Below are 27,482 nucleotides of genomic sequence, written 5' to 3' on the forward strand. Positions count from 1 at the left end.
ACACCTCCCTTATGGCAGAAAGTGAAGAAGAACTAAAGAGCCTCTTGATGAAAGTGAAAGAGGAGAGAAAAAGTTGGCTTAAAGCTCAGCATTCAGAAAACTAAGATCATGGCATCTGGTCCCATCACTTCATGGGAAATAGATGGAGAAACAGTGGAAACAGTAGCTGACTTTATTTTTTGGGGTTCCAAGATCACTGCAGATGGTGACTGCAGCCATGAAATCAAAAGACGCTTACTTCTTGGAAGGAAAGTTATGACCAACCTAGGTAGCGTATTAAAAAGCAGAGACATTACTTTGTCAATAAAGGTCCATCTAGTCAAGGCTATCGTTTTTCCAGTAGTCATGTATGGATGTGAGAGTTGGACTATAAAGAAAGCTGAACGCAGAAGAATTGATGCTTTTGAATGGTGGTGTTGGAGAAGACCCTTGAGAGTCCCTTGGACTGCAAGGAGATCAACCAGTCCATCCTAAAGGAAATCAGTCTTGGGTTTTCATTGGAAGGACTGATGCTAAAGCTGAAACTCCAATATTTTGGCCACCTGATGTGAAGAACTGACTCATTGGAAAAGACCCTGATATTGGGAAAGATTGAAGGCAGGAGGAGAAGGGGATGACAGAGGATAAGATGGTTAGATGGCATCACTGACTCAATAGACATGAGTTTGTGTAAACTCCAGGAGTTGGTGATGGACAGGGAGGCCTGGCGTGCTGCAGTTCATGGGGTCGCAAAGAGTCAGACACGACTGAGTGACTGAACTGACTGACTGATGCAATTTACTGATAGCAAATATTTAGGGAAAGTTTAAAAAAAATTGAGGAAACTAGACACATGCCAAATGAGTTTTACCCTTGGAGTCTCTTGTGGCCTAGCCTGCATCTTCAGGGTCTTATAATGTACTTGGACTTGCTGATGGTCCCCAAAGATATAGAGATCATCTGTCATTTGAAGTTCCTCATTTTGATTTAAGTATTGAAAATAGATTCTGAAATTATTTTCTGGCAAGTAACTACCTACCAGTGAGGAATAACTGGAATGAATTCAGTTTTAGCAATTCTTATTTCCTTGGCCAGCCAAAGTCTTAAAATGTCAAGTTCTTCAGAGATGTTTTTATTCTGCAGTTATATGGAGTGATAATGTTTTATTATAATTTCTAAAAGCCACTTCAGCAATTTAAGACTACACAGAAATAAATTTTAATCTATACCCTAAAATTTTTTTCAAATGACCTGTGAATAGTTATTTGGGCATTCACTTGCATTTGGAATGTCAGCGTACAGAACCAGCAGGCAAAAACCTGATGAAGAAAACAGATCATGCCAAGAGGCTGTGATTTAAGTTTTACCGTAACATTACAAGAAAGGTGTCACTGCTTATAGTGTTTATTGCTGTGTGTGCGTTAGTCACTCAATTGTGTCTGACTTTTTGCGACTCCATGGACTGTAGCCCACCAGGTTCCTCTATAGCCATGAAATTCTCCAGGCAAGAAAACTGGAGTGGGTAGCAATTCCCTTCTCCATGGAGTTTTCCGGACCCAGGGATCAAATCTGGGTATCCTGCATTGCAGGCAGATTGTTTACCATCTGAGCCACCAGGGAGGCCCCATGTGTTTATTGCTAATGTATCAGTAATAGACAAACCTTACAAACCTATAAATGCCCTTTGTATGCAGCATAGCAGGAGGCAAATTTAAGTTAGGAGAATTTTAAAAAGTCATTTAAAGAAAATAGTAGTGACCTGCCTTTTACAGGCCTCTTCCAGGGCATTTTCGCTAATCTTTGTCCTCATGGGCCAACACACACAGGAGGGAGTCAGACTGTTGTTCACACATTTTCCATGAAGCTTACATTGATTTAAATCAAGTTTCCATTTTTCTTACTAGCAATATAGGCTCCATCTAAGGATTAGCACTTTACTGAGAAGCATTAACTGTATTGTTTTCCACGTGTGGAAAACTGTATTGTTTTCCATGTGTTCTTACTCTATTGTGCATTTTAATTTCTGAGAATTATTCTTAAAATGGGAACTTTAAGTAAAGAAGAGGGAAATTTTGGAGGTTAGAGGCAGTTGTGATTAAAAGCAGAATCTAGCAGAACCTACTACCTATCTTGAAACCTCAGCTTTACCATTTACTAACTGTGTGAACTTAGGTAAGTTATTTAACCTCTCTGTGCCTAACTCCTTATACATGAAAGGGTGATTATAACATATTAATCCCAAGGCTGTGGTGACAATTAAATAAATTAACACACATTTAAAATACCTAGAGCACTGTTTGGAAGATAGTAAGCTCAAAATAAATGTTAGTTGCTGCAGCTGTTATATTGATAGTCTTATCAATATTTGAATTTTAATAGCTAACTCTCACCTGTAGAAGGGGGTGACAGAGGATGAGATGGTTGAATAGCATCACTGACTCAATGGACATGAGTTTAAGCCAACTCATGTCCTAGTGTGCTATAGTCCATGGAGTCAGACACAACTTAGCAACTGAACAACAATAACAATTCTCACTTGAAAATTCAAATATTATAATTCAGTTATGGTGGTTGTTTTTGTTGAATATTCATATTTTCTCTGGCTGCTTTCTTGCCACCAGAAGAAAGGAAAAGCTATATAGAGACTGTAAGGTTCATAAAACGGAAAATATTTACTGTATGATCCTTTACATAAAGCAGGTTCTATTGCCTGGCTTGTGGGGTTATTAGTTATGTGATTGAATGAATGAACTACCCTGCTTTGACAAAAGATGTAAGCTTGCATAGGAAAGTATATGACTTTAGTTATCCTTGTGGCCAGAACACTTCTTTTGTTTTGATTTGATTTAGAAAAAGTATAACTTTCCAGTTTGGTTTCAATTTTGTTGAAACTAACATACAAGTTCATGAGTACACTTAACTGTAGTAGATTGCATAAGTGTAGACATGCCAAAATACATACTTATTCAGTAAAAAGTATTAAGACTTGGATTTCTCTCAAGAATTGTCAAAACAAAAGTTCAGTTGTGTGCATTTGTATGTAAGGATATTTGCCATCTCATCAGTTCAGTCGCTCAGTCGTGTCTGACTTTTTGTGACCCAGTGGACTGCAGCACACCAGGCTTCCCTGTCCATCATCAACTCCCAGAGCTTGCTCAAACTCACGTCCGTCAAGTCGATGACACCATCCAACCATCTCATCCTCTATTGTCCTCTTCTCCTCCTGCCTTCAGTTTTTCCCAGCATCAGGGTCTTTTCCAGTGAGTAAGTTCTTCCCATCAGGTGGCCAAAGTATTGGAGTTTCAGCTTCAACATCAATCCTTCCAATGAATATTCAGGACTGATTTCCTTTAGGATGGACTGGTTGGATCTCCTTATAGTCCAAGGGACTCTCAAGAGTCTTCTGCAACACCACAGTTCAAAAGCATCAGTTCTTTGATGCTCAGCTTTCTTTATAGTCCAACTGTCACATCCATACGTGACTACTGGAAAAACCATAGCTTCGACTAGATGGACCTTCATTGGCAAAGAATGCCATCTCATAATTATTTTAAAAAGATTATTGAAAAAGAATTCTGAAACACTGTGCTAATAAGATGAATTTTACGGTAATAATATACCTTAAGAGTATCATGTTATAATCCCACTTCAGGAATTACTTGTAGTTAGTTTTCTCAAGGCTTTGGCTGTGTGACTCAGAACCTAGTATTTCCATGGCAGCCAAAACTCTGGAACTCTTGGCAACTGAGCCTGGAGCACATATGCTTTGATTTTGTCACACGGGTCATTTAAGCAAATAACCTTATCTTCTTTCTTGATGCAATTTTTGACGACGTGGATCTTTTTTGTTTGTTTCATTATATAACCTTTATTAAGGATCTGTTTTGCTCTTGAATATCTGTAAATCTTGCAACTCCTTTTGTTTAGGTTTACATCTTTCAAAGTATATTCATGAAATACTTTTGAAAGATGTCTCTCCTCCAGGGCCCCAGGGCTACTGGGAACAGGACAGGGTTGGACCCTGCCCTTGGAGAGTGTCAGGACGATAAATGTTAAATTAATGTAAGTACCATCGGTGTTGGGAAAGAATTAAATTGTGTAATGGACTCATAAACTAAGAAGACCTAAACTCATCAGGGGAAGTCAGAGAAGATTGCTTCTTTGGATTCTTTTTTTTTTACATTTTTTTAAGTTTTGTACTATATTTAAAAATCTGTTCTCAACCAATGTCTGTTGCTTAAGCTGAAATTATTTTGGGTTTAGAAAATGCATTGAAATAAGAACTTTAAGAAATTAATGGCCCCCTTATTGATTTAGGCACAACCTACTAATTAGTATTTATTGATAGACATTAGATGGTTGAATGATGAACCTTGTGCATTTGATTGTGACAGAAAATTTCTAATTAAGTGTAACCATCATGGTAAATTTGAAATGAGGAAAATACAAAGTGAGAAAAGACTGCCATTTAGTTTGTTAATTACCATTTGAAAATCAAAATACCTGTTTATCCTTCTTGAACGGAAACATGTTTAAAAGTGGCATCTGTCTTAATTTTTTCTCTCTTCTGGAACAGTTTTGTTTATAATGTAAAATAGATGGTCACACAGTTTACATGTGTGTGTGTGTGTGTGTGTATGCATAGGCCCTGTGTTTATGTATATGTTGGTGTGTGTATAAACACACACCAAAAATGTACAAAGAAAAAAGGGACTTTTCACCACCCCAAGTCCTAAAGGTGACCACTGTTGACAATTTGATGTTTCTCTTGGGAGTACAACTCTTTTTTTTTTTTAAAGACAGATGGCATCAGAGTATGCGCACTGTTCCACAATTTGCTTCACTTAAGATTATTTCCTGCACGTCTTTCCCTGCCAGTGTTTACTGAAGACCACCTGCCTCTCCAGATTTACTTCACTCTTGTTGTTGTTGTCATTGATAATGTTATTTTAAGTAGTCCATCCACAGGGTAAAATATTCAGAAGGTTTACAAAAGAGTACACAGTGGAAGTCAGTCTCTCTCAAATGTGCCTCCCAGTTCTCTTTCCAGAGGCAGCCACCCTTAGCAGTATCTTATCCTCTGGGTTTTTTCCTTTATTTTTATGTGCTTTTACTTGGTGCGCCTAAAATTAACCCCCTGCGCAGTCATTTATAGGGAAGCGGAATGCTTAGTGAATTGACAGCAGCAACCCATTGATCTTGTAATGTCAGTGTTTAAGACTGCATATCAAAATGAGAAAAGACCCCATTAGTTGGATTTCAGTTTGGGATTTCATGCCTTATGATTGTTTGGAGGCTGTAATCTGTAGGTGTACAGTCTTTGCCAGTGTTTTAGCTCCTTAGTGCGTAACTGAATGTTCCCAGCAGAAGCCCCACAAGGCCCTACGTGGCCCAGAGCACCTCCTCCCACTTGCCCTGACCTCACCCACACATGTCTGCTGTCTCACTGTCTAGGCTGTGAATATAGCCCCAGGTCTTGGGTGACCGAAGAATAAATGGCCTTGCTGCTTTTGTTTCAGAGCTAATGGAGGGATTTGTGGCTAATCTCTGAGATGCCTATGGTTATTTTAATCTGCAACCACTTGGGTTAACTTCATTCCTGAAACTTAATTTTGATAGTGCCAGAGCCTGAGGAGGAGAGAGGTGTGGCTAGTGGGGACAGTGGATTAACGGGGGTATGGGCAGCGCTCACTCTGCCTGAGCCAACCTGGGGCTGAGATGTTATTTAGTGAAGCACTTTTCCCTGTTAACACTGGGTCTTTTGTCAGCTGCTGACACTAAAGTAGCCTAATGAACAGAGATTGTCTAGAAACCCCTGCCTCTCAAACTGCACCAGAGAAAATGGGGTGATAACATGTTTTGGGGAAATGGAAGTAAGACTGGGTTCATTCTTGAGAGTGGCTATGTTGACAGGCTTATGGCCTGAGAAGCCCTAAGCTGGTAATTCCTATTTATGGGCAGTATTTACCTCTGTATAAAATATGTTCCTCAAAAAAACACACTGAAATACATAATGCTGTATAAGAAGATTCTGTCACCAGAGAACAAGTTAAAAAAAAAAAAATGCAATTCCTTAATACATCATGCCTTTTCACATAGATGTATGTGTAATATAAATATTATATCTTTTACAAATATTCTTTAATTTTATTATTTTTCTTTACAATGGAAGACATATATGCCTCACTTAAGTCCACTGTTGGAGAAAGCAATGGCACCCCACTCCAGTACTCTTGCCTGGAAAATCCCATGGATGGAGGAGCCTAGTAGGCTGCAGTCCATGGGATCGCTAAGAGTCGGACACGACTGAGCAACTTCACTTTCACTTTTCACTTTCATGCATTGGAGAAGGAAATGGAACCCACTCCAGTGTTCTTGCCTGGAGAATCCCACGGACGGGGGAGCCTGGTGGGCTTCCGTCTGTGGGGTCGCACAGAGTCGGACACGACTGAAGCAACTTAGTAGCAGCAGCAGCAAAGTCCACTGTGCTTCCAATATAGGTTAAAGATTTGCCCACTTAAAATGTCCTGAACGTTTGCCATCTTTGCATAAATTTATATAGGTCACAAGGCTTACGCTCCTTGTCACTAATATAATCACATTCACTTTTTAAAAACTGTGAAAAAAAGCATAACATAAAACTTATCATCTTTCCCATCTTTAAGTGTGCAGCTCAGTAGTGTTAATTATATTCATATAGCTATGCAACCAATCTCTAGAACTTTCTCATTTTGCAAAACTGAAACCATAAACCAGTTAAACAATAAATCCCTGTCTTTCCCTCCCCACAACTCCTGGCAACCACCATTATACTTCCTGCTTATATTAATTTGACTACTCCAGATATAGCATATAAGTAGAATCACAGAGCATGTGTCTATTTTCTCCCCCTCTGGCTTATTTCACTAAGCTTAATGTCCTCAAGGTTCATCATACTGTAGCAGGTGTCAGAATTTCCTTCCTTTTTAAGACTAAACAATATTCCATTGTGTGTGCATACTACATTTTGTTTATCCATTCATCTGTTGATAGGTAACTTGGGTTGCTTCTTGGCTATTATGAGTAGTGCTGCTATGAATATGAGCGTGCATATATCTCTTTGAGATCTTGCTTTCATTTCTTTCGCATATATGCCCAGAAGTGGAAGTGCTGAAGCTTATGGTAATTCTAGTCTTTAGTTTTTTGAGGAACTGCCACACTGTTTTCTATAGCAGCTGTACCGTTTTTATTCCCATCAGCAATGTACAGTGGTTCCAACTCCTCCACATCCTTGCTGACAGTTAAAATTTTCCATTTGGGGGATAGTGGCCTACATCTTAATGGATGTGAGGTGATATCTGACCATGGTTTTGATATGCATTCTTCTATGGGTAAATAATATTGAACATCTTTTCACATACTTTGTGACTGACTATATGTATCTCCTCTGGACAAGTTTCTCTTCACTTCCTTTTCCCATTTTTAATCAGTTCATTTGGTTTGTTGTTGTTGTTGAGTTGTAGGAGTTCTTTATATATTCTGAATGTTAACCCTTTATCAGAAAAATGATTTGCAAGTATTTTCTCCCATGCTGTAGGCTGTTCTTTGACTCTGTTTGATTGCTTTCTCCGATGCACAGAAACCTTCAGTTTTTATATAGGACAGTTTATTTGTCTACTTTTACTTTTGTTACCTATGCTTTTGATATCATATTATTCATATTTACCTTTAATCTTTTGAGCTCCACTAATTTTTCTAAAATACAAGAGCAAAATGTATTGAAATATTTAAATAATCATAAAACCATTGCACAGACACAGTTGAACACAACTTCAGAATGAACACTTGGTTGCCAGTTGGCACCATCATACACTGGCTTAAAAAATTGCTTCTCTGGTGGTACAGTGCATAGGAGCCCGCCTGCCAATGTAGGGGACACAGGTTTGATATCTGGTCTGGGAAGATTCCACATGCCATGGAACAGCTGAGCCCATGCACCACAACTACTGAGCCTGCACTCCAGAGCCCACAAGCCAGAACTACTGAGCCCTCATGCTGCAACTACACTAGCCCATGTGCCTAGAGCCTGCTTTGCTCCGCAGCAAGAAAAGCCACCACAATGAGAAGCCCGTGCACTGCAACTAGAGAGTAGCCCCGCTCTCCGCAACTAGAAAAAAGCCTGTGCAGCAATGAAGACCCAGTACAACCAAAAATTAAAATGAGTAAATAATTTTTTAAAATTGCTTCACTCGCTGATGTGACACTATACACTTGGAGCACAAAAAGCAGTTTGAGATGCAAATAAAAAAGTGTGAAGGAATAAATTTGGGACCATGGTCAAGTACATGAAAACAAAGGATTAGAAAACACTACTAATCAGATCCTTTGATTTGGAGTTCCTGTGTGTACAATGAACCTTTGTAGAGAGGCTTGCAAGGCAAAGGCCCCCCTACTTCTTTCCACCCTCTTCTGTTTCTCATCTTTCCTATGAGGTGATGCCTCATAGTCAACACCTCTAAACATATAGAGATAATGTGAAAGCTTTATTCAAAGCCTAACTTTCAAATTTAGAGAAGTAGAAGATGCTCTTAAAATATTTAACTTCATTTAGCTCACTTTAAATTTTAATAAGCTGTTGCCATTAATCAACAAGAAGATCATTTAACAACCAGTTGATGGTTATTGACTGCTTAGACGACTGGCAATGCACACAGAGTCTGTAGGTGTCTTTCTGGCTGTAGTAGAGAAGGGAAGAACTGGCTCTTAACTGATTCTCTGTATCTTCTGAGATATTTAAGGAACCTGGAATTTAAGTGCTTTTTATTTGCCTCCCATGCCATTTCTTCTTCTAAAATAATGTTGCCATTGTTCCTGTTTTCCCCCCACTTGCTTTTTCTTTCTTGTGTGGTTTATACTCATTCCTCTTTCCTCTGCTTGTCAGTCCCACGAGGATGTTTGTAGCTCATCTTGTTGCCTGACTTTCCCTTCCCACCCACCCAAACTCATCATTCAGTGTCCTCAACCCTCCCCTCTCTTGCAGCATTTATAGGATTAAAACAGGCCCAATGGTGGGCTCTAGAGCAGTAGTGCTCCACGTTGAGAAGCCCTCATGCTGCAACTTGAGAAAGCCTTCACAGCCAAAAGTAAAAAGTACATATAAAAATTAAAAAAAGAAAAGGTTGGAAGGAGCTGCTTTAAAAACAAAAACAAGCCCAGTGGCGTCTCCATGGATATCATTCAGATTTCCGGTCACTAACACACAGCAGATACTTCCTAAGTACCAGGTCTGGTGGCTTCCTCTTTCACCTGGTGCCCAGGTGTTGGTCAAACAACTACCAGAAAATCCTTAAGCTTCACTGTGGCCTCTTGACATCTTATCCTCCAAACATCTAAAGAAAGCAGTTTGAGCCTTAGAAACTTAAGCAGAAAAAAGAAGCTACTGAGATACCCACTCCCCTTTATATACTTTTAGATGTGAAAGTGAAAGTCGCTCAGTCACCTCTGACTGCGACCCCATGGACTATACAGTCTATGGAATTTTCCAGGCCAGAATACTGGAGTGGGTAGCCTTTCCCTTCTCCAGGGGATCTTCCTAACCCAGGGATTGAACCCAAGTCTCCCACGTTGCAGGTGGATTCTTTACCAGCTGAGCCACAAGGGAAGCCTGAGAATACTGGAGTGGGTAGCCTATCCCTTCTCCAGTGGATCTTCCCGACCCAGGAATTGAACCAGGGTCTCCTGCATTGCAGGCGGATTCTTTACCAACTGAGCTATCATGGAAGCCCCTCTTTTAGCTATAAATACATCGAAATAGTTATGAGCAAGCCTTCAGTTGGTGAAATAGACAACTGAAGACAGCCCATTGCAGATAAGACTCATGATTCAGTCTTCTACTCACCTGAGGATTTTCCTCCTTAAATACAGCTTTGTAACAGATACAGAATTTTCTGCAAAAGCATTCCATGTACACTTATTAAACTTTTCACTTCAGCTTTAGGTGAGTGAGGAATTCAGGTTATTGAGTGGTGACTTAGTCCTAGCAGTCCTCTGGCGCATGATTTTGTTATGTGAGAGGATGCAGTAATCTTGTTTGAGAAGGTTTATTCATTAACAAAAGGTACCGAAATAAATTTAGCTGGGGTCATAGCATTTAATTTAATAGTATTACAATAATAACTACCATAATTAGTTTCAGATTTGCCTTCCTTCCCAGAGGACAAGATTTTTTAGTTTTTTGATGCCTATTTAAAGCATGAGAATGACAAGAAAATTAATGTCACGACCTTTAGAGCCTGTTTATGGTTTTTCCTAGTCATACCCTAAAGGATTCAGGGAGTTGTGTGCATCTAAAATAAACCACTTAGTAAGGACAAGTAAAAATTGGGTTAATTGGGTTCACCTGATCCTCAATTGTAGCACCTCATCGAAGACCCCCATTTCATCTTAGACAAAGGACCACCCTTTTTGCACTATAAAATTATCTCTTAAACTATACCTGTACATTCTGTGATGTCTTAAAAAGAGAAACTTTTTTTTTTTTAAGGCCAGTTTAGAATTTCTTTCCCTCCTATAACTTTATCTGGCTTGTCTTTCTCAATTAGGAAATCACTTTGTCCACTTTCCTAGCAAGAATGGGCTGACACCAACTCATGGGCTACGTTCCCTGGCCCTCCTGCCCACTTCGTGTAGGTGATGCAGGGCAGACGCACGGACTTGTTTTCCCTTCTCTAGTCTGTCAGGGACTTCCTGTAAATGATCATTCTTCCAGATCCTCGAGAGATGAAACTTGGTTTTCATTTTATTGTCAGAGTTTGTGTATTTCAGCAAAGAGAAATATTTGTCTATTCAACTAGAATTAAGAAAACTATCTAGGTATGCTGGAGTCTTTGAAGCTTTTGGATAGTTGATTGAAAACTTGCGGCAAATTTGGCAAATAGTGAAGACTTCCCTGGTGATCAAGTGGCCAAGACTTCACCTTCCATAGAGGGGGTGCAGGTTCTATCTCTTGTCAGGAAACTAAGAGCCCATGTGCCTCATGGCCAAAAAACCATAACATTAAAAAAAAAATAGAAGCAATATTATGACAAATTCAATACAGACTTTAAAAATGGCTCACATTTTTTTAAAAATGGCAGATAGTAGTTTGGAAGCACTTTCATGCATCATTGGATAAGTCAGTACAAGTTCCTTGAATGACAATATGGTAATATCCATAACAATTTTAAATTGGCCCAGAAATTTCTTACTGTGACTTCACTGTTCAGATGGACTCACACGTGCTAGCAGGGTTATGAGTATATGAATGCATGCCGAAGTTTTGTGTGTAAGAGCAGAAGGCTGAGAATAGTCTCTTTGTCAATTGGCAGGTGGCTGGTTAATAAACTGTGGTTCTTTGCAGTGAGGTACTATACAATCTTTGCAGAGAATGAAGGGGATCCATGAGTATTGACATGGAGAGCTGAAAACATATTAAGCAAGAGAGTAGCGGGTGTAATCTGCTCAGTTTGGGGAGGGGAGAATGGGTGATACAGCCTGTTTCTACACATGTTGGCTTGTCTACATACAGACTGTTACTAGAAGGATTCCCTTGGTGCTAAGAATTGTTGCCTCCAAGTAGGGAAGTTGGGGTGACAGGACAAGAGTCGGGCTTTTGTTCACTTTGGTTTTGCTTTTTCCACGTTGAAGATAATCATTTTTGAAAACCTAAGTGACAGACCATAGCCATCTGTGACAGGAAATTAAAAAAAATTAGGTAATGCTGCAGAGGTAAACCTGCGACTGGGGTGCTCCAGGGAAATGGTGAAAAAATTATTTTAGAAGAGGAGAGGCTTCCCTGGTGGCTTAGACACTGAAGAATCTGCCTGCAATGTGGGAGACCCAGGTTCGATCGATCCCTGGGTCGGGAAGATCCCCTGGAGAAGGAAATGGCTACCCACTCCAGTATTCTTGCCTGGAGAATTCCATGGACAGAGGAGCAGGCTGCAGTACGTGGGGTACATGGGGTTACAAAGAGTCTGATACACTTTGTGAAAAGGAAGAAAAATCATCAGAATCATTTATGAAGTAGTAGTTCACACAAAAAAAACATGAAAAACTACAGAACATAGATGAAGTTAGCAGGAAACAGCAGAGCAGTGGGTTTGGTTGCTTTTTTAATTGAGCAGTCTTTATAAAGGTAATTGATGGGATTTTAATTCAGTGTGGACCGTAGAGAAGAAAAGAGCTAGAGATGGGACAGGGCTAAGAGAGGAAGGGGCCATCCTGGCAGTGCTGTGGGGAAGTTAGAATTCCCCAATACAGGCAGGTGGTAGAAACACTGAGTTGGCCAAAGAGTTCTTTCAGGTTTTTCTGTTAACATGGGGATACCCAAGTGATTTTGGCCAGCCCAGTAGTTGTTGAAAGTACACCAGTTGGTCTGTGGTGATGCCACCAAAACTCTTTGGTGCTTGGAAGCCAAAAAAGAACCTGAGAATCCAAAAATGATCTCCAAAGTCTTCAAAGTAGATCTGTTTTCTCTAAACCTAGAGATGATTGTCACTGAAGGTAGATAAGAGTGGTGAAAATGATCATTTCAAAGTAATAAATTAAATCCCAAATGGAGAGTAATACTACCACCAGGCTGATGGAAGGAAGCAAAATACTGACCGATCTCACAGTGTGTGTAAGTGACAGCCTTTTTATTTGATGCAGTATGTCATTTGTTACCAAACGGTACAGTTCTCTTTTGAAATGCTTTCATCTTCATCATGATGGTAACCTCACAGGCCTGAACAATCCATTCTTTTAGCGTTGAGAATCCAGGCTGGAAATTCCAAAGATGCTGTTTGATGTAGAAAGAGGCAACTGTTTTTCTTACACCTTTATCATTTACATTTGAATGAATAAGGAATGGAAGAATGCCTGTTTGTTAAAACTTGCCTAAAACTTGGGTCGTTTTAGATTTAACTAAAATGCACTGAGGCCTTTTAACAGGAAAGTAGCAACGTCAAATTACTGCTTTTATAGATATTTTTGGGAATTATTGTTTTCTAGGTTTATTTATTTGGAAATTGTTGTTTTTAGCAGTTAATGACACTTAAAAATGTTGACATATATGAAACATCCGAAGCCTGCTACTAGAGAAACTGAAGACACTAGGATATTCTTTACCTTTGCATAATATAATTTTTAAGTCATTTTAGGAGTGGGTCAAGTCCTTCTAAAAACACGGCCAGGCAATCTGTAGAGATCGAAGGAAATGTATTACTGAAAAAATTAACCTAATTATTTATCTGTCACTCTAAGTTATGGAAAAGTATAGTAGTGGCAAAATTAATAAGATATTACTTCACATTTCAAAAATCACTATTCATTTTAAAAATAACTCCGAATTTTAGAAGCCCATCTGTTGAAAATAAAAGATTCAAGTGGTATGAAAAGTACTTGATGGGACCATGCAAGTATTGTTAAATAATTTTTAGCAGTCTTATTTTTACAGGATTCTTGACATATATTTATCCAATAATCATTTGTTAAACCTTATTACAAGCCAGTCACTTATAGGTTCTGGAAATACAAAGATAAATATGGAATTTTTGTCCCTGATGTCATAAAACTTGCAAATTTAAAGGGAATATGGACAGAGTTAAACAGATGCTACTTCCTAAGAGAGCCAGTCAAAGTGTGTTGGAGGATAATGGACAGATCAACAGAAATGTCTTGAATTGGCCAGGTAGACATTGCGGAGGAAGTGAGTAGGAATTATGTAGCAAGGCTGGGGCAAGAAGGCGATTCCATGAAGAATTGTGGAGGCGACTAAGAGCCGGCCTATAACGTGACTGTTGAGATGCAGCTCTTAACAAATGTAGTGGAGACAGCCACACAGGCTAGTGTGTGAAATCTTCGTGCTGGACTGAAGAGGTCTGGCTGTATCTCGTGGAAAACAAGAAGCCACTGATGGACTTGAAACCTGGGGAAAACATGATGATCATTAGATCTGCATGAAAAAGACCCTTCACAGACTACTGGGTGAAGATGTCCAGTGGAACTCAATTAAAACACTAAAAGATAAAGTTAAGGGATTTTTCCAGAAAGAGCAAAAATAAAAGAAGTAAAACATGTAAAAAAGGGAAAAGAGGTTTAACAGTCCAGGGAGGGTAAACATCTGAATAAGAAGAGTTCAAGGGGAAAAGAACAGAGAAAAATATATTAGGAAGTCTCAGAAAAATAATTGAAGAAAATATCCCAGGATCTAAAGTTTCCAGATTGAAAAGGCCCACCAGCCACTTGGCAAATGGTTGAAAGTAGACTAAGACACTTCACTGTGAAATTTCTAAACTTTGTTTCCATAGAGAGAAAAAAAAAAAAAAGATTGCATATAAAGGATCACAAATAGCTTCAGGTTTCTTAACAGCAACATTGGAAACCAGAAGACAGTGGAAATTTCAAGTTGGAATTCCATGCTCAGGAAAATTATTGAGCAAGCATGTTATTGATTGAGGATAGAAATAGAGATAAATCTTCATCTTTCACGGTGGGGCACCAGTAGATACTGCGTAACACTGAACAGTCAAGAAGTAAGATTATAAGCATGTTATTGACAGAATAGAGGTATAAATACCGGAACAGTCAGCTCTAAGAATTCAAAGTGCTTATTTCTGGGGAAGATAAGATGAATAAATCCTGGGGACCTAATGTACAGCATGGTGACTGCAGCTAGTAATACTGTGTTGTGTTCTTGAAATCTGCCAGGAGAGTAAACCTTAAGTGTTCTTACCACAACTTAAGTATTCTTACCACAGAGGGGTGAAAAAAGTAACTTTGTGAGGTGATGGCCAATTACCTGACTATGGTAACCATTTCACAAAGTCTGCCTGTGTCATCGCATTGTACACATTCAGCACATACAATTTTGTTCGTCATTTAATTACACCTCAATGAATTTTAAAAAATTTAGTTTTGGAAACAGGAACTGCCTTTAGTTTGCAGGTAGCCAAGTGGAGCTGTGTATAATAGTAAGCTGAGAACATTTCACCGTGGAATTTGGAAACTAGAAATACAAATTTATAGGTGTGGTTAGATCTCAGGAGTTGAAGTAATTTTATAGAAAATCTGTTGAAGGGAGAAAAAAAAGATCTAAGGCTAGAACATACTTTCCTGGTATGTTTTTATTAAGGTAGAAGAATGCCCTCCTAAATACTGTAACCTGCCTGGTCTGGTCACGTGTGGCGCACATGTGAAAGAGCGCAGATATCAATGTGTGCTCCCACTTTAAGAGGGTAAATGATTAGATCTTACCATGGAAAATAATATGACTTGTATTTCAAAGTCTGTTCTAGTATATTCCTTTGTTTTTCTTGGAAATGCCAGAGATAATAGTAACCTTTTTTTTTTTTTCCTTTTGGAAGAATCCTGCAGACCTCGACTACCATAAGTAATACCTTGTTTTTTAAATAGTTCTTTTTTAACCAAGTATTGTCAACACATAGTATTCTAGTTTAATCCTTTCATCAGCCAAATGGGTTAAGTAATATTAGCTCTCCCTTTCTAACATAAGGAAACTGAAACAGACAAAAAGATTCAGTGACTTGTTCAGAGTCACATGGTGAGACATTTTGGTTAAAAGTATACATCTCCCTACTCTGTTCGTGGATCCTTCTACAACTTTTGAGTGCATTGCACAGCTGAGATGGGACTAGAATGGGGTCCTGAAAACTAAAGGTCAGTCTTGTCTTTTAGGGTTTTTGTTGGGAAACTGTAGTGAGTATCTGGTAAGATCACCGAAGCAACAGATCTAAAATCAGGGGAAATTGGGTGACTGCCAGACTTTCCCCAATTCTCGGTAGAAAAGTTGCCTCAGAGGGTCTTAAACAAACTAGTCCCCCAGGATGACTCTGTAAAGCATTTACTGGCTGACATTCAGAAATATTTGAATTTAAAGAGGCACTGTTTTATTGAACTTGATAGCAGTGTGCAACCATTTGGGCGGAAGACGATTGTCAAAGATATTAATGAAATATTAATATAAGCAGTTAATTTTCAAAGTGGGTCAGAATTTATGCTGTAGATTTTCTTTCACCTGTTCTAATTCTTTTCCACCAGTTTGAGAATTTTATAACGTTTGTTTCTTAAAATTATTTGTTCCGTAAGTAAGACAGATTGAGATAGGAATAAGCATTTGGTTATAACTGAGCAAATAAGTCAGAATTTGGGTACTGGTGGCTCAGACAGTAAAGTGTCTGCCTGCAATGCCGGAGACCCAGGTTTCGATCCCTGGGATGGGAAAATCCCCTGGAGAAGGAAATAGCAACCCACTCCAGTATTCTGCCTTGGAACTCCCATGGACAGAAGAACCCGGTGGGCTACAGTCCATGCGGTCACAAAGAGTTGGACACGACTGAGCAACTTCACTTCAAGATTATATTATTTTGATAAAATTGAGCTTTAAGATACTGGGTCCTCTTATTTATATAAAAATCTTAAGAAACTTGAATTCTATCAATGCTTTAAAAAGGTTATTTTTTTTAAATCAATGAAATATAGTACAGCTGCTTTAAAAAACAGGCAGTTGCTTGTAGTTATACCACTCAGCAGTTTCATGCTATGCAGTTTCACCCTAGAGATATGAACATGTTTATTTACACAAAGACTTGGACACAAATATTTATAGCAATTTTATTCATGAGAGCCAAAAACTGATCACAGCTCAGATGCTCAGCCATGGGTGAATGGATGGACAAATTGCATTCTGGTCATAGGATGGAATCCATTCAGCAACAGAAAGAAATGATCTACTGATCTACATAATAAAATGATAACATACTGTTTGATTTATATGAAATGATACAAAATTCTAGAACAGGCAAAGCTAATTCATGGTGACAAAAAGTGTCAGTAGTTGCCTGGGGCCAGGAAGGAGAGGTGGGGATTGACCATAAAAGAGCACAAGGGGACTCTTTCAGATAATGAGGGGACTTTTGATGTTCATGTCTATATTTCTTGTAACATATCTGGGATTTTGTTTTCATCGGGTATGGTAGGGTTACAGACAGAGCCAACTGCCTTTGAAAGAAGAAGTCATTACTTACAGTTCCCAAGAGAGGGGGTGTGCCAGGCATTCAGGGCCACATGGGAGGTTCCAGGGCTGGTCAAAAGGGAAGAGGGATGGGCAAGCATGGCCTGATGCCTTTATCGTGGTCTCCCTGGGAAAGGCAAGGTAGAGCAAGAGATCATTTTAGATTGCCTAGTTTGAACAGTTTCAGTGGTTTCAGGCTACATGATAGTCCTAGCTGTCCAACGCCTGGTCCTGGGGTGGCTGAAGCCTGGGAAAATGTTGACTCACGTGTGAAGTTCCATAAAGGAGGAGGTTGGGGATATGGACTTGGCATTGAAAGGTGTGCTCCCCAGGGTTTGTCTAGGATTATCTAGCCCTGGAAGTGGCATGCTTCCCTGGTGACTCAGTGGTAAAGAATCCACCTGCCAATGCAGGAGATGTGGGTTTGATCCCTGGGTCAGGAAGATCCCCTGGAGAAGGAAATGGCAACCCGTTCTTTGCCTGGGAAATCCCATGGACAGAGGAGCCTGGCGGATTACAGAGTCATACCCACCTTAGCGACAAAACAAGAACAGAAGGGGCACTCTGTCCAGCCAGCCAGCCCCTAGTATATCAGAACATTATAAATTGCAGAAAAAAGACTGATTGCTACACAGATATATATGTCTGCTGTATGTAAATTATACCTCAGTAAAGTCGATTTGAAAAGTTTTTTAAAATAGTGAAGTATATGGTGAAATTTCATGTGCCCATGAAATTAAACAGGGTAGGAAAATTCATCCTCAAATGCATTAAACATTTTGAAACAATACCCATGTCCGTAAAAGGACAAGTGCAGCACTGAATACTTCACAGGTTTTTTCGGGCTGTTCCTTCCACTTCCTCCGCTGGGTCATGACCCTTTCCTTAATTCAGTGAAAAAAAAAAAAGGCAGCCTTTTCACTTAGATAATGTCTAGGGTTATACAGCCTCTCTGAGTCCTTTGCTGCCATATTCCTAAAGTCTGTGATGACAGTTAGGGCTGGGTAAACAGCTTTGAGCCAGCTTTTCCTTCAGCGTTTCCAGTAACAGAGTTCAGTGTTTCATACAGCACGTTACGGAGTGGTTTCCTAGTGGAGCATAAGTGGTCACGGAAAGTGCTGCCTTGTGTTCACATGACATTGGTTTCCTTGTAACTGGTCTCCCTTCCTGGTTGGACTGTGCACTCAGGTTACACAGCATTCCTCTCATCCTTCTTCCATGTCACTTCTCTTCAGATGTTTCAAGATGACTTTCAGATATTTCAAGATGACTATCATTTCCCGCTGAGTTCTTTCATTTCCCAAGTTCACTCCTTTCCCAGCTTATCTCACTCACTTTTTTTCATTTCCTTGGTTCCCATTCTTTATTTCACTGATTTTCCTTTAATTCTGATTTCCAGCAACAAACTTTCTCTATTTCCATTGACTTGGTACACACTTGTACAGGCGTTCACGAGAGAGAAAAGTGGAGGCAAGATGGTGGGGAAGGAAGACTGAACGCAGTAAAATAGGAGTGTGTATATGAGTTTAAGAACCAGACACACCTGGAGAATCAGTTCTGGCTCATCCTAATGACCTTGAGCAAGTTACTTAATTTCTTTGGGCCTCAGTTTTTTACTTGAAAGATTTTGACAGTGCTGATTCTCTCCTGAGGATAGAGGGGTGTGTGTGTGTGTGTGTGTGTGTGTGTGTGTGTATCACTTTGTAGGTCTAGCATGTAGTAAGCGCTCAGTGTAGAAGAGGGGAAGGTGTTTTCTGTAAATTCACCAACTCTAGCTCTAGCCTCAAACCTAAAATCTGTGGGCCAATCACTGTGCAGTGCTTTAAAATCCAGAGCCACAAGATCACTGTAAAATCAAAACTGGAGGAAGGCCTGGGAGAAGAACAGCTGCCTAGTCAGTGGTAGGTTAGTAGTGTTATCTTAATATATAAAGAAGAGCCTGTTACAAGTAACCAATGGCTATACACCCAAAGACTTTTCACCTTGTTCAATTTTTTCATGCTTTATGTTCTGACCAAATTCGTTATGTTATGGCATCTATCTGAATAGCAATGTTTATTCTGTAGGAAATAGTTCCCCTGGAAATAACTCCATAAAATTAATCAGATAATATTAAGTTCCCTTAATAATCTAGAGTAACTCGACATTGCAGCTCTGAGTGGTGCCCAAATACACACACAAGAACACACTTTTAAATACATACTCCCACTCTGGGTTAATGGTAATAAGCTTATGGAACATGGAGCAAAGTTTTTTCATATAAGATTTTTTCATGTAAGATTCTTTCTAAATGTATTTTTAGGAACCTTGTCAAGGCAGTATAGCAAAGAGAAGGCATGATGTACCTTAGGTTTCCTCAACCAGGAATAAATGGAAGATTTCCATTTCTAGCACCATTGAGCTGTCACTTCCCATATAACCAATTCACCTAATTTTCATTTTTAATCAACTCAGTTTAAAAATGACATATTAACTAAAATGAAAAGTAACCATATGAGTGATTTATAAAACATTTTGTCTTGCTGTAATCGATGGCGTTCATTCATTGCGTTCTTTAATTTTTGTTTCTTTCTGATAAATTTTTCTACTTAATGTACTTTTCAGCATGCAAGTAAGAAAAGCCAGGTTATAATGATCAGAGATTCTCTGGACTATGAAGGACACAGTGGCTGCTAGTGCTATATCATGGTACCCTGAGTCAAGATGGCCTTGGTTTTGCTTGTGTAATATTTGAAAAATGCTGATAGAACTTATGTGACTTTTTAATGTATCTTTTCCTCTAGAACATTTATATAATGACCTTTTATTTCCAGCCCAATCAGAGGATACAATATTGTGATTATTCAGGTGCTTTTTAAAATAAGCATTAGGTGTATTTATGACACAATTTTTTCATTTTTCATAATTACAATAGAATTAAATACTATCATGTCTTATGTGGCAGAAGATAACAGACTCCATTTTAGTGAATTACCTATTTTAAATACCATGATATTGGGGGGAAAGTATTTTAATGGCAATCCTTATCTAATATAGCATTCCAGAGCAATTAAAATAAAACTTTTTGTTCTGCTTTTTTTTTTCAATTTCAGAGACAGTATTTTTTCATTGGGGAAACTTAGTAATATATCCATAAGCATAAGGAAAGTTAAAGGACTGCCCTGATGGTCTAGTGGTTAATAATCCACTTTCCAGTGCCAGGGACACAGGTTCAATCCCTGGTCAGACAACTAAGATCCCACATGCTGCAGGGCACCTAGGCTCACATGAGGCAGCTACCGAGCCCATGCACTGCAACTAGGGAAACCTGGGCACTGCAGCTAGAGAGCCCACGTCCTGCAGTGAAGACCCAGCTCAGCCAAAACTAAAAAGAAAGGGAAAGTTAAATAGCAGTTTAATTCCTCACTCAGAGGTAGCCACTTTTACTGTTTGGTAGTTTCCCTTATGTGAATATTCAGGGAAATAATTGAACCATACCACTCCATAACCAACCCCTCTCATACAAAAATGTGTAGTAAGCATTTTTCATAATTTTAAATATCTTAAGAAACAGTCTTTATAATAGTTTCATTATAAAGATAGACAGATAGATCCTCATTTACTTAGGGACTTTATATTTTGTGTGTATATTAAATGGTACCCTGAAGAATTTTAAAAAGGTAACGTGGATGATGATAGTGAAGATGGTAGTATGTAGCTCTGCACATTTATCATGATTTTCTGAAGGGTAAGGACAGTCTGGATCAAAAGGAGTGCAGAACTGTAAGGCTTAGGGTGCATCTTGCAAAAATACCTACCAGTTTGCATGTACATCTCTGCAGACTTTTTCCAAGCATGCATTTTGTTTGTTTTTGCCAATTTGTAGGCAAAGAAATTTTATTTTTGAAATTTGCATTTATTTAATTATAAGGCTGAACATTCTGATGATTACTAGTTTGTCCTCTTTCATGTTTCTGGAGTCTGCTAGTTTTATGTTTTATGGAGAGGTTTCTCATTATTTATACCAGATCCAAGCACAAGGACCCTGTCTACCATGTCCTTGCATAGTCATACCTCAAAGACTGTTAAATGAATAACTGTATAACTATATATCTGTTGTGAGTTTTCTGATTTTTCCCAATAAATTTGCCTTAATTTTTGACAGCTATTTTAAGATGTAACTGGCATACAAAAATTTCACATATTTAAAGTGCAATTTGATGCAATTTGCTGTATGTAAGTAATGCCTGTGACACTGTCACCACAATCAAGATAATGAATATGTTGTTCATCCTAATGGGTGGATATATGTTCCTCATGCCCAAGTAGGTACTTCATTCCAACCCTCCTTGTCTCCTTGTGCTCAGGCAACTATTAATCAGCTTTTTGTCACTATAATATGCATTTTCTAAAAGTTTATAAAACTCAGGTCATAAAATATATACCTTCTTTTATCTGTCTTCTTTCATACAGCATGACGTTTTTGCAGATTCATCCGTACTGTAGTGCAGATCAGTAATTTATCCTTTTACATTGCCAAGGAATGTTACATTGAATGGGTGTATCACAGTTTGTTTAAACTCTCACCTGTTGTTGAACATTTGGATTGCTTCTGGTTTGGGGCTACTATAAATAAAGCTGCTGTGAACATTCTTTGTGAACGTGATCTTTTTTTCTCTTGAATAAGTAGGAAGGGATTGGCTGAATCATATGGTAGGTGTATCTTTATCTTATGAAGAAAATGCCTGACTTTCTTCTAAGTAATTGTACCGTTTTACATTACCACCAGCAGGGTATAAGACTTCCACTTCCTCCTCATTCTTGTCAGCACTTGGTATAGTCTTGAGAAATTTTTTAGCCATTCTAATAGGTTTGTGATTATATCTCTTTGTGGTTTTAATTTACATTTCTTTAATAACTAATGATGTTGAGCATCTTTTTATGTCCTTATTTGCAAGCCACATCTTTTTTTTTTTTGGTGAAATATTTGTTTAGATCTTTTGCTTGTCTTTTAAATTGCATGTTTGTTTTCTTATTATTAAGCTTTGAGAGTACTTTATTCTGGATATAAGGTCTTTCTATATGTATTATTTACAATCATTTTTCTCCCACTCTGTGACTTGTTTTTTCCTTCTCTTTTTTTTTAAAGAGCAGAAGTCTTTAATTTTGGAGTCTACTTATTAGTTAGCTACTCTGTGGATTGTGCTTTAGATGTCCCATATAAGATATCTTTGCTTGATAAAAAACCAGAGTGCTTTAGAAGTTTTGTAGTTTTAGGTTTTACATTCAGATATGTGATGCACTTTGGATTTATATGTGGTGTGAGGTATGTCTCACAGTGTTGTTGTCATTTTTTGCATATGGATGTCCAGTAGTCCAAGTACCATTTGTTAAAGTGACGCTTTTTCCTGTGTTGATTTCCCTCTGCACCTTCATGAAAAATCAGTCAGCCATATATGTGTGGGTTTATTTCTGAGCTCTGTATTCTGTTCCATTGATCTATTTGTTTTTTTAATATAAATTTATTTATTTTAATTGGAGGCTAATTACTATACAATATTGTATTGGTTTTGCCATAACATTAACATGAATTTATCTTTAAACTGTCTTCATACTTTTGGCTTTATAATAATCTTGAAATTAGAGTAGTATTTTCCTTCCACTTTTGTCTTATTTTTAAAAATGATTTTGGCTATCCTAAGTTCTTTGCATTTCCATGTGAATTTCTGCAAAATGTCTGTTGGTAGTTTTATTAAGCTTATATTAAATCTATAACACCTGTTTGCAGAGAATTACCATTTTAACAATATTGAATCTTCTGACCTATGAACATGGTATATATCTCTCCATTCACTTAGGTCTTTAAAAATTTCTCTTATCATTGTTTTGTAGTTTTCAGTATTTTACATCTTTTTGTTAGATTTACCCTCAGTTATTTCATATTTGTGATGTCATTACAAATAGTATTTTAAATTTTATTTTCTGATTTATTGTTTCAGTTTCTGATTGTTATTTGTATATGAAATGTAATTGATTTTTGTATATTGGTCTTGTATTCTTTAAGCTTGTTGAACTCAGTTATTTTTATAGATTCCATTGAATTTTCTACATAGACAATCATTCCATCTGCAAATAAAGACTGTTTTATGTCTTGTTTTTCAGTATGGATGCATTTTATTCATTTTCACTTTATTGCACTGGCTGGAACTTCCAATGCAATATTGAATCAACGTTGTAATAGTAGATATCCTCCTCTTGTTTGTAAATTTAGAGGGAAAGCATCCAGTTCTTTTCTGTTTGGCATGATACTAGCTGTAGATTTTTCACAGATATCCTTTTACCAAGTTGACGAAGTTTCCTTCTATTCTTATTTTTCTAAATGATCATTTTTTAATGGATGTTGGATTTTGTCACATGTGTTTTCTGCATCTATTGATATGATCATACAGTTTTCCTTTTTTCACTTCACAAATACAGTGAATTACATTGATTCTGAATATTAAACAAGTGTGCATTCCCAGGATAACCTTACATGGTCAAGGTGTGTCATATTGTTGGATTTGATTTGCTAACATCTTAAAATTTTTGCATCTGTGTTAAGGAGAGATTTTGATCTGGAGGTTTCTTTCCTTCTCATGTTTTTTGTCTGATTTTGGTGTCTGGATAATGCTGGCTCATTGAATTAGGTAGTTACAATTCCCTCCTTTTCAGTTTTCCAAAAGAATTTGCTTATAATTGGTATTATTTCTTCCTTAAATATTTGTTAGAATTCTCCAAAGAAACTTTCTGGACCTACAGTTCTTTGATGGGTGATTTTGAACTAAAACTTCGATTTCTTTGAAAATACAGGGCTCACTTTTTGAATGAGCTTTGGTAGCTTGTGTCTTTCAGAATAATTATTCATTTTATTTAAATTATCAAATGTATTGCCAGGTATTTTTAAATAGCAGTGATATCTGTAGTGGTGTCACCTCTGTCATCTAAAGGGTTATATTTCAAAGAAATTTGAGTATCAAGACAAAAACCTTATATGCTTACCATGAAGTTCCTGTTTCTAGTATTGAAATATTCCTTTCTGTGTATAGATCTATATTCTAATCAGGTATCCTGTTCCTTCTGCTTAAAAGACATCATTTTACATTCCTTGTAGGTGGGCTCATAATGAATTCCTTTGGCTTCTATATGAACAAAAATGACTTTGTTTCTCTCCTATTTTTGAAAGATAGGTTCTATGAACATAGAATTCTAGATTACAGATTTTTTTTTTCTTTCAGTACTTTAAACATGCTGCTCCACTTGTCTTCTCAGTTGCATCACCTCACTTTAAATTTTTCCTTTTTTCAGTAGTTTTGGACAGTTTGGTCAAGATATGCATTGGTGTAGTTTTCATGTTTCTTGTGCTTTAGGGTTTGGTTTTTTTTTTTTTTTTAGCTTTTCAGATATGTTTATAGCTTTATTCAAATTTGGAAGTTTCTGCCACTATTTCTTAAAAAATAATTTTTTTGATTTTGCATGTCTTTCTTCTCCAGTTACTGGATCTATTAGGTGGCTTAAAATTGTCCTAGAGCACAAATGATGATCTGTCCTGATGATCTGGTTTGTTTTGTTTTTTTCTTTTCACTCCTTTCTTCCTGAGTTTCATTTTGGACAGTCTCAATTTCTATCCCTCCAAGTTTTCCAGTATTTTTCTTCCAACACGTCTAATATGCTGATAATCCTATCCGGTGTACTTTTTAATTTTATGTATTGTAATTTACATCTCTGGAAACTTTATTTGGGTCATTTTTATATCTTTCCTGTTCATACTTAAATTTTTGAACATATGAAATACAGGTTATACACTTAATGTCCTTGTCTGCTATTTCTAACATCTATGTCAGATCAGGATCAGTTATTATTTTTTTCACTGTCACTTGCATTTTCCTACCTCTTTGATAATTCTTTGTCAGCTGTCAAAATTCATGTCAGCTGAATTTTACTTTGTTGGATGATGGATATTTTTGTCTTTCTATAAATATTTTTGAGCTTTGCTCTTAATACACAGCTAGGACACTTGGAAATAGTTTGATCCTTTTCAGTCTCTCTTTAAGATATGTTTTGTAAAACCAAAGAAATGCTTAGTATAGGGTCAATTATTCCCCCTTACTAAAGCAGGATTCTTCTTCATACTCTACCCAGTGTCCCATGATTTCAGAGATTTTCCAGTCTGACTGGTAAGAGCAGGTGATATGCCTGTTCTTCCGTGAGTGTTCGGCACTGTGGATCTTTCCTGGCCTCAGGTGGTTTCCTCCATGGTATGTGCTTATAGGTGCACAAGTGAACACCTGATAAGGACGCTCTTCATTCCTTTCTTTCCTTTTCTCTCCAGCTCTTTTCCTCATTACTCTGGATGTTTCCGTCAACGTTCTCCTTTCCTGTAACAGAAGACAAATGTTTTCTCTCTCTCAAAAGTCGGTCTTTGTGACTTGAGGTTCACTGTTTTGAAATATTATTTCATGTATTTTGTCTGTGTCTTGATTGTTTCAGGAAGGAGGGAAAATCTGGCCTCTGTTATTCTGTCTTGGCTGGAAGTAGAAGTCATGCCCTTTTATTTTACCTAGTTTTCTACTTTAAAAACATTTAAAATTTTCACTGGAAAAATTTCATCAGTCTCTACCTTAATGTCTTTGTCTTTGGCATCATACTTAGAAACATGGCAGTTTTTGAAGTGTACAAAAAATATTTACCTGTATTTTTCCAAAGACTTTGTCTTATTTTTATATACATTTGCATAGCTTATTAACATGGAACCCACATTCTAGATAATTTGGAAAATATCTAAAATGGAAGGGAAAACAACTCTAATACATCACCAAAACAAAAGAAATATACATATTAACATATTTCCTGTCATGCATTTTTCTGTGCCTTTGTTTTTAGCTGTAATCCTAGTGTGTCGGTCATTTGGTGTGTTCATCCAGTATATTATATCATCAGTATTTACCATGCTGCTGCATAATCTTCAAAATTGCATTTTAATGACTGAATTATGTTTCATCAAATGATTATATTGTAGTTATACTTCCTTTACCTACATTGTTAAACATTTTAGTTATTTCTTAAATAGAACCTAAAATATAATTATCAGGCAGGACATATTTAGGGAACCTCAGCTTTGCCTACTTGCACATTTCCCTGACACCAGGAGGGCAGGGAGATGGATACAATTCACTCTTAATGTGTCACATTACTCCCTCTCCAAGCCCATACCTGAGCAGTCAGTAAAATCCTGTGTCTATGAGAAAGGAATAAAACTTTAATTCCTAATAGTTCACTCCATTTCTTATTACTCATATAAATAAAGACTTTTTATTTAAAAAGTAAAGCTTATAATTTATGTTTTTGTACATTTTCACATGGCATCTCAGTTCTTTCCTAATTATTACTTGTCTTGGTTAATTTTAGGACAGCTGTTATTCAAGTCAACGACATCATCATGCAGAGTTCATTTTCAGTACCACCGAAAGATCAAGGTAAGATAAGCTATGCCAGGGAAAATGGTAATGTGTGTGTTATAAGGAGTTTTAATTGATAAATTTAATGTCACTGCCTACTAACCAAACGGTGACTTATTTCTGGAACTAAGAACAAAAATTCTAATTCTATATGAAGGTTTATTTATTTTGGTAAATTACTTGAGTGTCTATGGAACCATGGTTTATAAATGACATTTCTCCTTTCCTGGAGACTGATTTCCAGTCCTAAATATTCATTGGAAGGACCGATGTTGAAGCTGAAACTCCAATACTTTGGCCACCTGATGTAAAGAACTGACTCATTGGAAAGACCCTGATGCTCGGGAAGATTGAAGGCAGGAAGAGAAGGGGACGACAGAGGATGAGATGGTTGGATAGCATCACCGACTGAATGGACATGAGTTTCAGTAAGCTCTCGGAGTTGGTGATGGACAGGGAAGCCTGGCCTGCTGCAGTCCATGGGGTTGCAAAGATTCGGACATGATTGAGCGACTGAACTGAACTGAACCCCTTTTCTGAGAGCAGGGTCATCTCATTCCACACAAAATTCGCAGAGCCCAGGCCATCAGCCAGCAGCTAACTGGTGTTCGGATCAGATAAGATCAGATCAGTCTCTCAGTCGTGTCCGACTCTTTGCAAACCCATGAATCGCAGCACGCCAGGGCTCCCTATCCATCACCAACTCCCGGAGTTCACTCAGACTCACGTCCATTGAGTCAGTGATGCCATCCAGCCATCTCATCCTCTGTCGTCCCCTTCTCCTCTTGCCCCCAATCCCTCCCAGCATCAGAGTCTTTTCCAATGAGTCAACTCTTCGCATGAGGTGGCCAAAGTACTGGAGTTTCAGCTTTAGCATCATTCCTTCCAAAGAAATCCCAGGACTGATCTCCTTCAGAATGGACTGATTGGATCTCCTTGCAGTCCAAGGGACTCTCAAGAGTCTTCTCCAATACCACAGTTCAAAAGCATCAATTCTT

General features: G+C 37.9%; 1 protein-coding gene across 8 annotated transcripts in view; it reads left to right on the forward strand.

Moving 5' to 3' along the window:
* ZNF438 (zinc finger protein 438) overlaps positions 1–27,482 on the forward strand; it is a 196,258-nt gene that overhangs the window by 135,691 nt on the left and 33,085 nt on the right. For all 8 annotated transcript variants that reach the window (XM_010860015.1, XM_010860016.1, XM_010860014.1 and 5 more), the window contains one exon: positions 26,435–26,502. In XM_010860015.1, the coding sequence (XP_010858317.1) occupies positions 26,435–26,502 (68 nt within the window). The remainder of the gene's footprint in view (positions 1–26,434; positions 26,503–27,482) is intronic.

Source organism: Bison bison, unplaced genomic scaffold (genome assembly GCF_000754665.1).
Source record: "Bison bison bison isolate TAMUID 2011002044 unplaced genomic scaffold, Bison_UMD1.0 scf7180017864461, whole genome shotgun sequence".
NCBI lineage: Eukaryota > Metazoa > Chordata > Mammalia > Artiodactyla > Bovidae > Bison > Bison bison.